General features: G+C 55.7%; 8 protein-coding genes; 5 read left to right on the top strand and 3 right to left on the bottom strand.

Moving 5' to 3' along the window:
* The first annotated feature begins 954 nt into the window (after positions 1-954).
* Positions 955-1290, top strand: CHC_T00003726001 (hypothetical protein). The gene has a single exon (XM_005714581.1). It carries the CDS (start codon positions 955-957, stop codon positions 1288-1290), a length of 336 nt encoding a protein of 111 aa, XP_005714638.1.
* A 2-nt stretch (positions 1291-1292) lies between these two features.
* On the bottom strand, positions 1293-1547 carry CHC_T00003725001 (hypothetical protein). The gene has a single exon (XM_005714580.1). The coding sequence runs from the start codon at positions 1545-1547 to the stop codon at positions 1293-1295; it is 255 nt and encodes an 84-aa protein (XP_005714637.1).
* Positions 1548-1577: 30 nt separating this feature from the next.
* Positions 1578-2286, bottom strand: CHC_T00003724001 (hypothetical protein). XM_005714579.1 is given in 2 exon segments: positions 1578-1689; positions 1690-2286. The coding sequence occupies 1 exon segment, from the start codon at positions 2284-2286 to the stop codon at positions 1690-1692; it is 597 nt and encodes a 198-aa protein (XP_005714636.1). The 3' UTR covers positions 1578-1689.
* Positions 2287-3374: 1088 nt separating this feature from the next.
* On the top strand, positions 3375-4610 carry CHC_T00003723001 (hypothetical protein). The gene has a single exon (XM_005714578.1). It carries the CDS (start codon positions 3375-3377, stop codon positions 4608-4610), a length of 1236 nt encoding a protein of 411 aa, XP_005714635.1.
* A 1171-nt stretch (positions 4611-5781) lies between these two features.
* Positions 5782-7623, top strand: CHC_T00003722001 (hypothetical protein). Its single transcript, XM_005714577.1, has one exon. It carries the CDS (start codon positions 5782-5784, stop codon positions 7621-7623), a length of 1842 nt encoding a protein of 613 aa, XP_005714634.1.
* Positions 7624-9016: 1393 nt separating this feature from the next.
* CHC_T00003721001 (hypothetical protein) lies at positions 9017-11114 on the top strand. Its single transcript, XM_005714576.1, has 3 exons — positions 9017-9057; positions 9169-10912; positions 11007-11114. Exons 1-3 carry the CDS (start codon positions 9017-9019, stop codon positions 11112-11114), a joined length of 1893 nt encoding a protein of 630 aa, XP_005714633.1.
* CHC_T00003720001 (hypothetical protein) lies at positions 11114-12382 on the bottom strand. XM_005714575.1 is given in 5 exon segments: positions 11114-11347; positions 11348-11487; positions 11596-11785; positions 11958-12251; positions 12252-12382. The coding sequence occupies 3 exon segments, from the start codon at positions 12249-12251 to the stop codon at positions 11348-11350; spliced, it is 624 nt and encodes a 207-aa protein (XP_005714632.1). The 5' UTR covers positions 12252-12382; the 3' UTR covers positions 11114-11347.
* Positions 12383-13794: 1412 nt separating this feature from the next.
* CHC_T00003719001 (hypothetical protein) lies at positions 13795-15014 on the top strand. XM_005714574.1 is given in 2 exon segments: positions 13795-14985; positions 14986-15014. The coding sequence occupies 1 exon segment, from the start codon at positions 13795-13797 to the stop codon at positions 14983-14985; it is 1191 nt and encodes a 396-aa protein (XP_005714631.1). The 3' UTR covers positions 14986-15014.
* Positions 15015-15648: the final 634 nt, after the last annotated feature.

Below are 15648 nucleotides of genomic sequence, written 5' to 3'. Positions count from 1 at the left end.
AGGTCACCCCCGCCCCCCCCTTACCCCGCTATCACCCTTACCCTCCCGTCGCTTCGTGCTTCGTGCTTCGTCTACGCCGCCCGCTTCCCGCTCCGCCGCGAGCGCCGTTCCGAGCGCACCGCGCCCTCCGCCGCTATTGCCGCCATGTCGGGCGTCGCCACCCTCAAGCCTCGCAAGCGCCACTTCGACGAGATGAACGTCGACTTGCCGGGCCCGTCGCAGAGCTGCTCGCCGGCGCGCTTTGTCGTGCGCCCGCCGCCGCTGAAACGCGGCCGTTGCAACCCTTCGGCCGCGGCCCCCGCCCTCGTGTTGCCCGCCGTCCGTCCGTCGTCGACCTCGTCGTCGCAAGCCAAGCCGCCATCCCCCGCCTCCTCCCCCCCGCCGTCCACTCCCCGTCTCTCCGCTGACGAGCTTGCCGCGCTCTCGCGTCATGTGCCGCGCCGTCTGAAACGTGTCGTCGACCGTATGGGCTCCGGCCAAGTCGGCGTCGCGGACAAGGTCTTCACGGTCGAGGATCTTCGCGACATTATTACCTCGGTCCTTGCAGAAAGAGAGGCCAAGCTGAACGAGGAGTTCACGGCAACGCTGAATGACCGGCTTAGAGAACAGTTTCGCGACTTTACTACTTTTAATGAGGATTATGTGTCTAGACAAATGAGGGGGAGGGATTTTACCTATCTCAGTTAGCCTAGTATCCTAGCTGCTGACCCAGAGAGACTCGAAAAACAATCCTACCTGCCTTCAGTGCCTATCGATGAATGCCCGCCGAAGGGCTGCACGGAGAGGGGAATCGCGCGCGGGGGGTGGGAGTGGGGGGTCCACCTGGGAAGCGGCGGGGGGGAGGGAAGGGAGGAGGGAAAAGTCTGCGCGAAAAGAAGAGCGTTGGCACGGTGGCACCCGGCGTTTTTGTTGCGCGCTAGTGCTAGGGTGCAGCCGTGCTCTCAAGGTCCTCGTATGTCTCTTCCGAACGGGGTTACAGCCATGTCACGGGCTTTTGCCATGCCCACGCCCGTCGTTTCGTGTACACGGGCGCGGCGCCGGCTGGAAGTCGGCGGGGTTGTCGAGGGCGGTCAAGGGCAAACGTGCGGTTGGCGGCTTGCTTCTCGAGCCCTTTTTTCTTTCACTGCACGGGCTCTTGGCAGTCGTCTACCGCATTCGACACTTCTTTCCTCACTTGTGGGTCTCTGTTCGGCCCTCGTCGCGCGCTTGCGCGTTGGTGTGCTATGTGCTGTTCAACGGTTGCATGAGGGCCTTGCCCTTGTCCAGCATGGTCATGTATGCAGAGCGTGATTCTATGAAGTCACTGTTCTGAATCTAATAGAAGAGCAGTAGCTGGCTACTCTGGACGCATGTAAGGTCTGGGTTTTCACCAACTTGCAAGTGGTGTTGAACTTCGACGATCTAGGCGCTTTTTTTAGTTGTAGTGTCCGAATAGTCTCGGTGTGTAAAGTCAACCACATCTTCTCCTGCGCTTCACGGACTGTTGCGGTGTGGTACCGAAGGTTAGTTTTTTTGCGTTTGGGCAGCAGAAGGGTTCCTAACCGCATGCGTTTGGGAATTGAAAGCCGAAGGCGTGATCTGTGGTACGAGTTCGAAACCAGCTGCTCAATGACACGGAAGTCGAAGGTGGTGTATGAACAGCGCGACGAAAAGCTTTAATCAAGAGACATTACTTTAACGATTGCGCGTCTAATACCCGGCTGGTGCAAGGACCTGGTTCTCTGCCGAAAGATCAACACTAGCGATAGCTTGGACCTTAAGCTTGGCCAATGCCTTTCTCTTTTCGTAATCCGCAGCGCTCTCAACCTTACGCTGTTCCTCCATCTTGCGAATGAGGCTCCCATACTTCCATCCCATCTCGCCTGCGAGCTTTCCAATGTTAGTGTACTTGGCACTGGGACGCAAATGGGTGACACGAAGCGCGGCCGGGACGACCATCCTCTTCGTCTTGGCGTAGGCGGGCGGCACGCCCTCGAAGGCTTTGAAGCGGGCCATGGCCTCCTCGCCGCGCTTGGTCTTGCGCGGGAGCATGCCGCGCACGGACTTGGTGAGGATCATGCGCGGCGCGCGGTGGTGGAAGGGTCCCCACTTGGGGTTGGTGTTGGTGCGCTTTTGCAGGTAGCTTTGAAAGTTCTTCCGGTTGCGGTGGCGCGTGCCCGAGATTTCGATCTCTTCGCATCGAAGCACGACGACTTCCTGCCCGTTCAGCAGCTCCTTCGCGATCACCGAGGCGAGGCGGCCGATCAAGTGGCCTTTGCCGTCGACGAGAATCGTACCCTGGAACATCGTGGAGGGGGTGGCGTTTGGATGGGGATTGACCGGCCTGGTCTGTCGACGAGGATGTCAGTGATGGACTTGAATGGGACGCGAGTTGTGTTAGTCTGCGCGTGTTTGGAAGGTTAGAAGAGATTCAATGCGGGTGCCGACGACGATGGCGACGTGACGAAAGTTGATCGCGGAGCATGCGGCGTCGGGCTGAAATTACAGTGAGCTTACATCGGAGCAAAGGTGGACCGAAATTGGATTGGGAATGTGTGATCTGGTTTCTTCGAGATCTGGAATTCAGTTGAGCGAGGAGGCGTCGTCACACAACAGACAAGGGAAGTCGCGAATCTTTGATGTTTGGAAGGGCCCGATTGGAAGGGCCCGATTGGAAGGGCCCGTCTGGAAGGGCCCGTCTGGAACGGCCCATTTGTAACGTTGTGTGTGCGGGGCCGCTCCGAACAGGTCTGTTAAAGACCCAACGCTTCGCTGTTGTGAATAGTGCGAGCGGCAAGATTTTCTTCAAAAGATGGCAGCTTTCAGTACAACTTGCAGTGGGGGCCAATTTGGGAGCTGCAGCCGCACTATTGGGAAACCTGCATTATTCACATTAACTCGGTCTTTTGGATGCACGACACGGTAAGTCTGCTTTATTCCCTATCCACAAGGCCACCCTCGAGGTGCCCTCGAGATGGCCTCGAGGTGGCTTAGTGTCGGCGGCGGAGCACGTGTGAATGTGGAATTGCAATATTGCAGAGTCATTCCTCTTCGGTTCCTCTTCTCTCTGCGTATAGAGAGAGAGAGGGAGAGAGAGTATCACTGAGCTGCACCAACCCCCTTGTCCAACCATCCCACATTAACAGCTTGCCCAATTTTCGAACAGCCCCCCCACGATGACCGAAACCAACAAGGTCTCCACAACCGCCTCCGCCCGGGAATGGACCCGTTTTGTATGGGTACGTACATCTCGCCGTGTACACCAATTCAGCACCCATTAACCATCCCCCCCATCGAACACCAACCTAACCGAAGCCCCAACCGTTCAGACTGACTACTGCGGCATCGTGCGGTGCAAGACGGTGCCCAGGCGAATCTCGGACGACGGCGTGCCGATGGCGCGCGCGTGCATGGTCCTCATGCCGTGGCTCGACATGCCTTCGTCCAGCCGCATCACGCCGGCCGGATCAGCGACGCTAATCCCTATGAGCCACCCGCTGCACAAGGCCGTCTCGGCCGCCTACGAGGCGCTGACGGCGCGCGTGCGCGACCGCGTGGCGCTGCCCTGGCACCCAAACCACGAGGTGGTACTCAGCAAGATGCGCGGCGCGGACGGCGAGGCGTGGGAGCACTGCCCGAAGGGCGCGCTGCTGCGGGCGGTGGATCTGCTCGCCGCGAAGGGCCTGTTCGTGCAGGCCGGCTTTGAGCTGGAGTTTGCGCTGTTCACACAGGACGGGTCGAATGCGACGCAACTGACACCGTACGGACGCGGGACCAGCTACGCGCTGTTCGACCAGATGGACATGGCGGGGGGGTTTCTGGACGACGTCACGGTGTGCTTGGAACAGATGGGCGTTGAAGTGGCAATGGTGCATGCGGAGGCGAGCACCGGGCAGTACGAGGTGGTGCTAAGGCACAAGGCGGTGCTGCAGGCCGTGCAGGACGTGACGCTGGCGCGGATGGGGATCAAGGCGGTGGCGAGGAAGCACGGGCTGGTGACGTCGTTCGTGCCTAACTTCGGGGATGGGTTGGGCGGCAGTGGATGCCACGTGCATCTAAGTTTGGACGGGCACTTTGGGGTGGGTGGCGGGGAGGGGGGGAAGTGCGGCGGGGTTTCCGAGACGGGGCAGCAGTGGATGGCGGGGATTCTGGCGGGGCTGCCTTGGGCGATGTGTGTGACCAACGGCAGCTGCCTGAGCTACCTGCGGATGTTGCCCATGTACTGGGCGGGGGCGTACCAGGTGTGGGGCGTGGACAATAAGGAGGCGGCGCTGCGGCTGGCGGAGGACCGGAGCAACGTCGAGGTGAAGGCGCTGGATAGCGTGAGCAACGTGGACCTGGCGATGGCCGGGCTGCTGCTAGCCGGGCTGCAGGGCGTGGAGGCGGGGATGGAGCTGCCGGAGGCGTGCCAGGTGGACCCGCACACGGTGCAGGCCGAGGTGAAGCGGCTGCCGGGGACGCTGGAGGAGAGCGTGGTGGAGTTCGAGGAGGCCGCGCAGGGCGGCCGGCTGGAGAGGGTGTTCACGAAGGAGATGGTGCACGAGATCTGCTCCGCGCGCGTGGCTGAGATCGAGTTTGTGAAGAAGGTCGGGATCAAGGAGTTCCGCAAGCGCATGATGACGTTGCACTAGTTGCGCGGTACGGCGAGTGCGGGGCGGTGTAATGGCGTCGCTGTAGGACGGTGCGGCTGCGCCAAGTGGCTGACTGCAACGCTGTAACCAACTGAATCGAGAGAACAAAAAAAAAAAAAACGCGCGCGCCTGCGTCCGCGTTTCTGCGTCCCGACGGCCCTGCGTCCAGGTGCATGTGTGATATTTGACAGAAATACGCCGGTGAAGAGAATTTCATGTCCTGACGGCCGTGCGTCCCGACGGCCAAATGCGCGGGTGAGATGGGAAAAATGAAGAGAATTTAATGTTGGCCAGCCCTTCGACCGAGTTGATGTCTCGCAATGGCGGGAGCGCGTGTGATCGAGCCACTTCACCAGCGGGACGTTGAACACTACACTACTCCGTCTGTCTCCTTCCTCCTCTCCCGCTGTTCGAGAGAGGGCCTCGGACATGAGGGCAGATAAAAACAGGCAAGTGCATATACCTTACCGTAGTGCCCTCAGAGCATCCCACTGTTGAGTCATGAAATCACAGGGCATCATAGATAGAGGCATTGAGTATCCTGACGCATGCCGTAGATTTCACGCTTACACGTGTAGTGAGCAGACAACGTCTGCCGCATGAACCGGCTTGCGGACGAGGATGGAGGTGGCCACAGTACAGTACACTGTAGACCATATTGCGTAGCTGCGACGTTGTTGGAGTGCGTGAGTGTAAAGTGCTAAATTCTTGAGGAACTTCGCGAGCTTTGATTGGCCCCTCGCTATTTTACACCTTTGCCTTTTTGAAGTGCATACAGTACGAAGGCTGCTAATTTCTACAGCCTCGATGCATCGACGAATCCCTCACAGGCCCGAGTGGGGCGGGGCGCCGCGCCCCATTCGGGCATTCGGGCCGCATCCCCATGACCCCGGGCCGCATCCTCGTGACACCGGCCCGAGCGCCCCGCGCGCGCCTTCGCACGGCCACCAATCCTCCGCGCGTCCACCTGTCCCGCCCCGCACACCGCGGCAGCCTCGCCCCGCCCCTCAGTCTATTACCCTCCACTTTTCCCACCCCCCGCGGCCCCCCCCGTCCGTGCCACACCGTACACACCCCCTTCGCGCTCCCCTCATCCGGCGCGCACACTCCGGCGCACACCTAACTACCATCCCCCCCCCCCTCTCCCCAACCCCCCCCAGCCCCCTCCACCATGGCTCGGCGCGTGAGCCCGCGCGAAGCGGAGGACGCGGAGCGCAAGCTACGGCAGCTGTCGCGCGCGGGCGGGAACCGCTACTGCGCCGACTGCGGCGCTTCGTCGCCCAACCACGTCGTGCTTGCGTTGGGCACGTTTGTGTGCCCGCTGTGCGCGGGCATCCACCGCGACGCGTCGCGCAAGGGCGTGCGCAACATCGACTCGGCCACCTTCTCTATGGACGACGCCTACCGCATGGAGGACCGCGGCAACGACTTGGCGAGGAGGAGGTGGATGGCGAGGTGGAGCCCCAAGGACTACCCGGAGCCCCAGCCCGGCGATAAGGAAACTATCAGAGAGTTTATCTGGCTCAAGTATGACGGCAGCTGGGCCGCGAAGAGCTTGGCCCCTGCCACAGCTAGTAGGAGGGAGGATAGGGGAAGAGAGAGGGACAGGGACAGAGACAGAGAGAGGGATGATAGGCCAAGAGACAGGGATAGAGACAGGGACAGGGACAGGGACAGGGACAGGGACAGGGACAGGGACAGGGACAGGGACAGGGATTATAGAGATCGCAGGGATAGAGACCATGACCGTGCCCCTGTGCGTCCGTTGCGTGAGAGGGATTATGATGTCGACCGCCATCGCGATAGGGATGTGCGTGACCGCGATTATGCCTACGACCGCGACCATGGTCGCGATGCTCGCTCGGACCGTGCCCGGAGACCTTCGAGATATCGTGACGACGAAGTCGACGAGGAGGAGGACGATCATCGCCGCCGCCGTGAGGAAAGGAAGAAGAAGAAGAAGAAGAAGAAGAAGTCGAGCAAGAAAAAGTCACAGAAGAGCAAGTATGTTGAATCAGAGACCGAGTCTGAGACAGAGGAGGATACCGATGATGAGACTGACAGCGAAACTGAGAGTGAAGAGGATGATAGAAGGAAGAAGAAGAGCTCCAAGAGGAAGAAGAGTAAGAAGAAGGATAAGAAGAAAACTTCGAGTCGCTCCGCCCCGGCCTTTGCGGGCTCTATTGACGACTTGATTCATCAGAACCAGTCGGCGGGCGCTGGATCTGCGAGTATGGGTATGGGCGGCGGTGGCTTTGGAAATGTCATTCAGACGCCCATGGGACCCGCGGTTATGACGCCGCAGGGACTTATGCCGCCGGCTATGGCCGCCCAAATGATGCATGGTGGCATGGGTGGCGGTATGGGAGGTGCCATGGGCGGCATGAATGGTATGGGCGCCGTGAACGGCATGGGCGGCATGGGAGCCATGGGCGGAATGCAGGGCATGCAAGGAGGGATGGGCGGCGGAATGGGTATGATGGGAGGCATGCCGAACGGCATGGGCATGGGTCCTGGAATGGGGTCCGGTTTTGGCGAGGCATCGAGCTCTGCAGTTTCCCAGGGCGCCCCGCTTGCGCTCCCTGCGCCGCCGAGTGCTGAGGCGAATATGGCAAGGGCTAATGGCGCTGGTGATGATGACGTGCTCAATGCCCTAGGCCCGATCCAAACTCTCAACATCAGCGACAACCCGCCGAGCGGCGGAGCGATGAATGGCATGGCGGGCATGGGAATGGGAATGGGAATGGGTGCAATGAATGGCGGTATGCCAGGAACGGGCGCAATGAACGGTGCTATGCCTGGAATGGGTGGCATGGGAGCGATGGGCGGCATGTCAGGAATGGGAGGCGGGATGGGTTCAATGAATGGGGGTGTTGGTGTCGCTAGCGGAGGGATGGGCGGGATGGCTGGCTCGTCGGCGATGAATGGGGCGGCGGGCGGTGCCCCAGCAAATCCTTTTGGACCCAGCGCAAGCGCCGGAGCCGGCTCGACAAACCCGTTCGACGATTTTTGATCTCATTTTGTGTACGTCGCTTGCGAGACCTGTGTATGATTTCTGTCACGTATGGTTTAACCTGCTCTGTATTTTGGAAGAAGATATGCGGGCGGCCACCTGTACGGATGAAAAAAGTAAAGCGGCGTGGGTTTTACATTCCGCCGTGTAATGAATAAGAAGTAAACCTGTGTCCTCAAACGATGCAATATCGTCTTTGCAGACCGAGCGTTTCCTGGCGGGCACGCAGCTCTGAGGATCATGCTGGGCCACTCGCTTCCTTTGTTTCTTCGCTGACCTTCTCCATGAGAAAGTTATAAATCTTTTCAAACTCTGGCACAGCTCTTAGCTCCAACTTGGCGCCATCCCGCAAAGTGAGCACACAGTCTGCCGCCCCGCCTAACCTGCGCACATACTTGACCAAATCAATGTCCCTATATATCACCTCTGTCTGATCCTTTCCCCGAAAGCCGCTGCTAACGGAAATGCGCCTGCTAGTAAACTTGTAGCGCACCCACGCGGCGCGCGACACTGCGGCGACAAACGGGATGATTCCGATGACGGTGAGGATGGAGAGCGTAGGCACGATGAGTTCCATATTGCTGGGCCCCGTTTCCAAGAACACGGTCTCCGGTTCCAGCTTTACCTTCTCTGCCTTGGCGCCCTTTCCCCCCGCGCCTGGACGGAACTTGCGGCTTCTCGACTGCTTCTTCCCCTGACCTCCTAGTGGCGCCTGCATGCGCACCGCCGCGTGCGCATGGTGCACGGGCCTCGTGCAGACGGGGCCTGCGTGCGTGAGTTGGGGGCTTCTTGGGACGAACGCGCTCACTGAGATGAAGGCCATAGCGTCGAGCTGTTTCTCGAAATGCTCGTTAGCTACTTGACCAGGTAAACAGAAAAGCGAGTTGGGATGGAGGGCGCGGTGCGGGTTGTATTGAAACTTTGCCTTTGGGATCAGGGGGGTTGGAGGTGCAAAATTGCAAGCAAATGATGTCCACAAACCGGGCTTCTCAAGGCTGCCGTTGACCTTCCACTTGGCGGATGTGAATTGGCTCTATGTCTTGTGTATGATAGTTGCACTTGAGGCTCTCCTCTGGCACACATATGATTAGAATTCGTGGCAACGTGTCCACGAGGTGAGAGCACTTCTGTTGACAGCGGTTTACAGAAGGGAACTGGCGCCAAAAATGTCCTCTTCACGATCACAATCACAACAGCAATCCCACCCAGAAGCCTCACATAAGCCTGCCTGTGAATCGAAATGGGGAGTTCTTCCGCCATCAACGCCGGCCAAACTATTCACTTGTCAAAGCCACTCCATGAGCCGCCCCACGCGCAACTCCCCCGTACCACCCATCCTGTCGCCGCCGCTGCATCGGCGTGACAACGCCAGCCACCTCAGCAGAGGAAAAGCATGGGTATAAACGGGCTCCTGCCGATTCTCAAGTCGATTCGGTAAGCACTCCACCTCGCCTCCCTCCCCGCCCCGTCTCCAGAACCCGGCCATATTGACCCCTCCTGAGCGAGCCCCGTCCCTCTTTACTTCCCCGGTCTGTCGGCCGCCAGCGAGCAGAAGCATGTGAAGGAGTTTGCGCGCACGCGCGTCGGCGTCGACGTGTACGGCTGGCTGCACCGCGGCGTCTACACGTGCGCGTCGAAGCTATGCCGCGGCGTGGACACGGACCTCTACGTCGAGTACTGCATGCACCGCGTCCGCATGCTCATCCATTTCGGCGCCACCCCCGTCATCGTCTTCGACGGCGCCGCGCTCCCCATGAAAGCCGACACGCACGCCGAGCGCCGCGAACGTCGTGCAGATGCACTCGCTAAGGCGGAGGCCGCAGCCGCTAAGGGCAACTCGCGCGCCGCGGAGGATTGGTACCAGAAGGCGTGCCCGGTCACGCCGCAAATGGCAAGACAGGTCATTCGACAGCTCAGGAGGATGAATGTTGAGTACGTCGTCGCACCGTATGAGGCCGATGCCCAGCTGGCGTGGATGATGCAGTCCGGCTATGTTCAGAGCGTTATCACCGAGGATTCGGACTTGCTTGTTTATGGCGCGAGCAAGGTATTATATAAAATGACCAAGACAGGCGATGGCGATTTGTATCAGACGAAAAATCTCCCAGCTCTGGATTCCATCTCGATGCTTAATTTTTCCGACGATATGTTTTTGTACATGTGCGTTTGTTCGGGCTGTGATTTCTTCAAGGGTGTCAACGGGCTTGGCATGAAGAAGGCCCATACCATGGTAAAAAAGTATCGCACAATGGGTCGCCTCATCCACGCTATTCGTCATGATCGTCGCTTCATCGTAAAGCGCTCATTTACGGAGGATTTTGCCAGAGCCTGTATGGTGTTTCGCCACCAAACGGTTTTTGATCTTCGGGAATCGAAGACAGTTCCGTTGCGAGAGCTGGATGCAATCGCCAAGGCCAAGATCCCGCCAGGTGTATTAGTGGAAACTGAGGGCGAAACGATTGATTGGTCTTTCTTGGGCGCCCATCGCGACCCTGCAATAGCCAAGAAAATTGCCCAAGGGTACCTCCATCCCGGGTCTCTAAAAGAGTATGACGATCCTCTAGATGTTGTCCAGCGCCCACTCGGCCAGAGGAGAAGGCCTCAGTCATATACGCCGGAAAATCAGATACGTTCTACTCCGAAAAGGGTGGCAATGGACATCCGCGGATTCCAGGTGCAACCGGCCAAGTCATCCTCTTCTCCCGGTGGATTTTCCTTGGCCACCAACTTGCGGCAAAGGCTTACCAGAGGATCTCGAACGTTTAATCCGAGACGGATTGCTGCTGGTTTCAAAGCAGCCAATAAGTCGTCTCAAACGCAGAACCCGAGATTTACCGCGAATCAGTCTGGCGACATATGGGCGAGCTTTAAAAGGCCACAGCTCTCTCCGATTCCTACACAAGCGGATACCGATGAGCCGCCGGAGAGCCAATTCACATTTCCGGAGGCAGCAACGCCAGAGAATAGGGGTTCCAGCGGTTCAGAAGATGAGAAGGAGTCATCCCCCAGGCGTTTGAACAAAAGACCACGAACTGCCGTCACCGAAGAAGTGAAAATTGAATCCAACGATGTATGCGCGCCGGATTCCACGCGTGTTCAGGCAGTCAATCGAGTATTGGCCAGGTTTGCCACCCATCCAAAAGATGAAAAGAGCGAAAAGTTTGTCCCTGACTCAATTCCACCACCGCCCAGCCCAGGCCCAGATGACAACGGGTTTTCGGATTGCGACGATGGAGAAATGCCGCCAAATGAAAACCCCCGGAATGACAGTCGAGCAATGAAGCGAAAGGTCGACGAAAGCCAAGTAAAGGGAGCGTCGAGCGCAGCTGGGGGGAAGCAGGTTAGGCTGAGCCGCTTCTTCCCGCGTCAAAGTAACTCAACAGAAGTTAAAAGCCGTCCCAGAAGCAAAGCAGGGTCAGAGCCGTCGAACCCACCTGCAAAGGAGAATCGACTGGCCCTTCGAAAGGCCATATCAAAAAGAAATCCATTGAGGGGGATCGAACGGTTTAAGCGGGCAGCCACAGGAAAGAGGATTACCCCCGCGAAGAAACTTACGAAACTATCGAGAAAAAGCTAACAGTCTTGCAAAGCAAACTTGCGAATCGAAATAAAGATACTGTACAACGGTTGAAGCCAGATTCCATGCGCTTTTGGCACAACAAACTCCTTAGTGATACTAACTCTAGGAGAAAGTTTATGCAAGTAAGTTTAATGGTAATTGGCGCTACACCATGCGTTTGATGCCGGGAGCGCTCTTGTTAAACATTCTCTTAATGAACATGACTTGAATACCGGACACGACCATAACGGCAACGCATTCCAAAAACGACCACCACTTGACCCGGCGATTTGTCGATGCCACAGCTACAGAACAGGCACCAGAGCAGGGGACAAACAAAAGAAAACAGTTAGACTTCGCAGAGATGCAGAACATTCGTCATAGCAAGGCATGGAACAAAGGTAAGAACTTACCAAACAAGTGACGCTCATGGAGGTTTCTATATTCTTGTTGATGGAAGTCAATCATGCGAACGGTTTTCGAGATGCTCACTATCCATCGCTCTACGACATCCATGCTTTCCTTCTTTGCCAGCTTGGAAAAATCGATAGGGTCACCTGTCGTAATCACAAGTTTTACAGTCTTGTGCGACACCATACTCATCTACTCCCGCCACAAACATCCAAAACAAAGGCGATTGAAGGCAGTGGATTCAATGAACGCGAAGTGTCACAACCGCCGTGGTACACAAAAGACGAGTGCTCTGGTCAGAACTCACGCAGAAATTAACGCGGAAGCCACACCCTGAAACTCAAAGGACAGCATCATCACTTACCGAATTGCTGAAGCAGAACTTGTACATGCCGTCTTTGTCAGCCTTGAGCATAAACTTGTCCTCTCCTTCGCGCTTTGCATTGTAGACCTGCGTCGAATCCGGATTAAAGATCGAGACGTCAATATCCAAATGCGAGCCTCCGCGCGTGACGACGTAGGCGCCGTTGATGTTTGTCCCTTGGTGAACGTCCTCGAAAAAGCATTCCTCCTTCCCTGGTGGCAAATCAAAGCTGATGGCAGATGACTCGCTTGCCAGGCACAGAAGCAGGGCTGCCAGGAATAAACACGCGTGCATGTTTCGCAGGCTGTTGGAAAACAATCGCGGAAAGCCCGTTCGTCAGAAGGGAATGACACAAAGCAACCGCGTGCAAATTTCGGGAAGACCAGGGAGTTGAGCGTGATGGAGAAAGCCGAGGGCTTGACGCGGTCTTAGCTTTAAAGCGGAGCAGGGGGAGGAAGGCACCGTTAACAAGAAGTTGGTAATATTGTCTTGACCCGCGGCCAATCAACTCTGGGACCAACCAGAGCAGATCCATTCGCCTAGAAAAAAAGTTCTTGTATAGATTTTATAAAATTTAATATTTGCCTTTAATTCGGTCCTACAGATTTAATAATTTCGTCTCCAGCATCAAAAGTCTACGCAAAAGAGGCAGTAGAACCAATCAGATGATGCGATGAAGGAAGAGAAAAGATAGAACAGTTCCCGACACGCTTCAAATCGCTGACAAGTACCAGTCTTCATCTGAAAACCCACCCACTAAACGGATCTGTTCTATGGGTTTCCAACCAAACAAAGCAGGAACAACCAGAGATGTACGTAACTTCGAGTCGGATACGCATGTACAGAAAGTGCAGTTGGCGTTGTGACAGTACCTTAAGCTGTGCGATATTTGGACTAGATACAGCTAGGTCGAATTTTTCCGCACCTAGCGATACGCAACACCATCTGTGGATTTCATGGGCAGGGGTGCACACCCTCAAATCCTCGGATCTTGAGCTTAGGCGCGTACGGCATATGTCGCAGGATGTACAATTTTTAGCAATCGAATATGTGTGGACAAATGCACTTGTATACGGAGAGCAAAATATAGAGGCAAGAGAAGAGCTGCATAATATGCATCTGCTTGCAGACAACAGGACTACCGGTGTGAGGTGCGTCGTGCGGAGGAATGAAATGAGTCCAGATTTCGAAGATTGAGTGTCAACAATGGAAAGGGTTATCTTTCAAGTGGAGCTCTGCCATGATGTAAGAGTTGTAAGATTTTCTGACAAAGATAAGAGTCGCTCATCTAGAGATAATGCGTAGGTTTAAGCTACTTGCATAAGCGGGCTACGTTCAACCCAAATTGATGTTTGCATGCCATGAGCGTACGGCTTTTAAAAGCATACGGACAAAGTCCTCGGGGGCAGACCGGACACAGAGTGGTGATCGTTGGCATGTAGGGCTAATGTAAAAGCAAAGCATTTTAACTAGTATCACAAGGAGAAAATGGGAATGCATGCGAACGCCGGGAAGTCCAAATCTCCCACTGCTTTGCTGGTATGACGCTGGCTATACCGTGCTTGAAGAAAAGAGTGCAATGCTTCTCTAACTCTATGTTGCCCCGTCATTCCCTGGCCATGTTCTTCATCTGCGTAGGTCCGATGCCGATAGAATATATTTTTGCAAAAATACATCAAATTAATGCTGTTGATACTAACGTTAGCCGCGGTCGTCTCTTTGGTCCCCCTCATCTCTCCATAACATCGCGCGGAGACATCGCACCAACTCCAGCATTAGTTATATCTCTTTTCCATCTTCTACCACCCACCCATCCCCGCGGCCCCTACAGAAGCTGATGACCAACGACCCCTACATCCTCGGCTTTGCTTCGGAACAACCCTTCGACTCCGCCTCCGCCTCATGGTACGATACACACATCGGGGGCTTGCCCATCTGGCCCCCAGCTCTCGAAGTAGCTATTCCTGACTGCCCTCTGTGTGACGCCAAGCGTGTGCTGGTGTTGCAAGCCTATGCGCCACACTGGAACCACCCGGAGCGGCTGGTGTGTGTCTTCGGGTGCAACTCGATACAATGCTCAGCCAATGTGCAGGCGTGGTGGGCTGTACGTGTTTGTCGTGTACAGGCGGAGAAGGGCCCAGCGATTGAGCTTGCGGAAGGCAGCGCTGGGGTAGCTCAGGTTTCTGCCGAGGAGGAGGAAATTCAGTGGGATACGGACTCTGATTCTGACAATTCGTCTGACGAGGGAGGTTCAGTCAAAGATTTGGGTTTACTATCACTCGAGGTGGAGCTGGCGACAGCGAGAAAGGCAGCGTCTGCGTCAGGGACGCCTGCCAAACCGTCTAGTCGCCGCTCTCCTTCCAAGCCGTTGAAGCGGGACCGCCATGGAACGCAGAACGCGTTAAAAGCCACAGGCCGTAAAGAAGGCAGCCTACATTCTGTCCCCATCTCTGCATCGGCCCCCGAAATTAATGCACCGTCTCATCGAGAAACCTGCGCTTCTTACTACGTCGAAGTCGACTACGAGCCACAGGAAGCTGCGCCGCTGGTCGAGGATTCCTCAATTGATGCGTTATTGCAAAAATACAAGGACGAAGAACATTCGAGGGCAGCCACTGGCACTTTTGAGGAATGGACAGCAGAAAAAGAGAATGACAATGAGACTGCTGGACTACGAAATCAGGAAGACTTTCTACAGACAATAGCCCGTGCCCCCTCCCAAATCCTGCGCTACAAGCTTGGCGGCAAGCCCTTGTGGCCTTCACATCCGGCCCCACAGCTTGACACAAACGAAACTTGTGAGTGCGGCGCGCCCTTGATGTTTGAATTGCAGCTGCTCGGCTCAAGTCTTCATTTCTTGAAACCTGAAGAATCGGTGCCGCGGCATCAAGCGGAAGCCGGCATGAATTTTGCTTCAATTGCCATTTTTACATGCGAGAACGATTGTACTAAAATTGACACGGTAGCGGAAAATGGTGAGTTCAAAGTATTAAGGCAGAGCGTTTGTATACAGCAGGATGACTGGTAGTAGTATAAAATTTGGACTAGGTTTAGCTTTCCGCGGCCGATTGCACTCGAGCGTAACCGTCAAGAAAAGGCATTACGCGTTACGGTTACCGTGTTACGAGATCAAACCGCTAGAATAGTACGTACTCATTAGGCTTGCACCAAATACACAGCTTCTGTAAAGATGCACTGCAAGCTTGAAAGGACCACCCAAGAGCGTTGATCCAAGACGCATTGCTCCAAGTGTTGGCCTAGGAGAAAACAGAGTACTCAAGGGCTAGAGCATTCGACACTACGGCAATACTCGGCTCTCTGAGAAGCCTCCGGAGTCTGACAGGATAGTTAACCCCACATTTATCTAAGAGAGATAACTTATACCAGCGCTTCTGCTTTGGTAGGAATATTTTGTGATTGAGATTTTTGCAAAGCGGAAACTAAGGGGTCCGCAGATTCGACAGACTCATGCGGACACTCAATGCTGTTGATGCAGGCCTATGACATTTTCTGTTTGGGTACACTCTGACCTGATGATAGCAGCAAAAACGATAGATGCTGATCTATCGGTCTTCGTGGCGATATACAATGTTGTCCAACCCTCGCGCTCTCTTTCATGAGTTGTGCTCTTTTCTATGTTGAGAAAGTGCGTTAAAATGCAGATACAGTAAGCCTATCACAACTACTTTTA

This window comes from Chondrus crispus, genomic scaffold, assembly GCF_000350225.1.
Source record: "Chondrus crispus Stackhouse genomic scaffold, scaffold_2, whole genome shotgun sequence".
Classification (NCBI taxonomy): Eukaryota; Rhodophyta; class Florideophyceae; order Gigartinales; family Gigartinaceae; genus Chondrus; species Chondrus crispus.
This window is presented reverse-complemented; position numbering and strand designations above follow the sequence as displayed.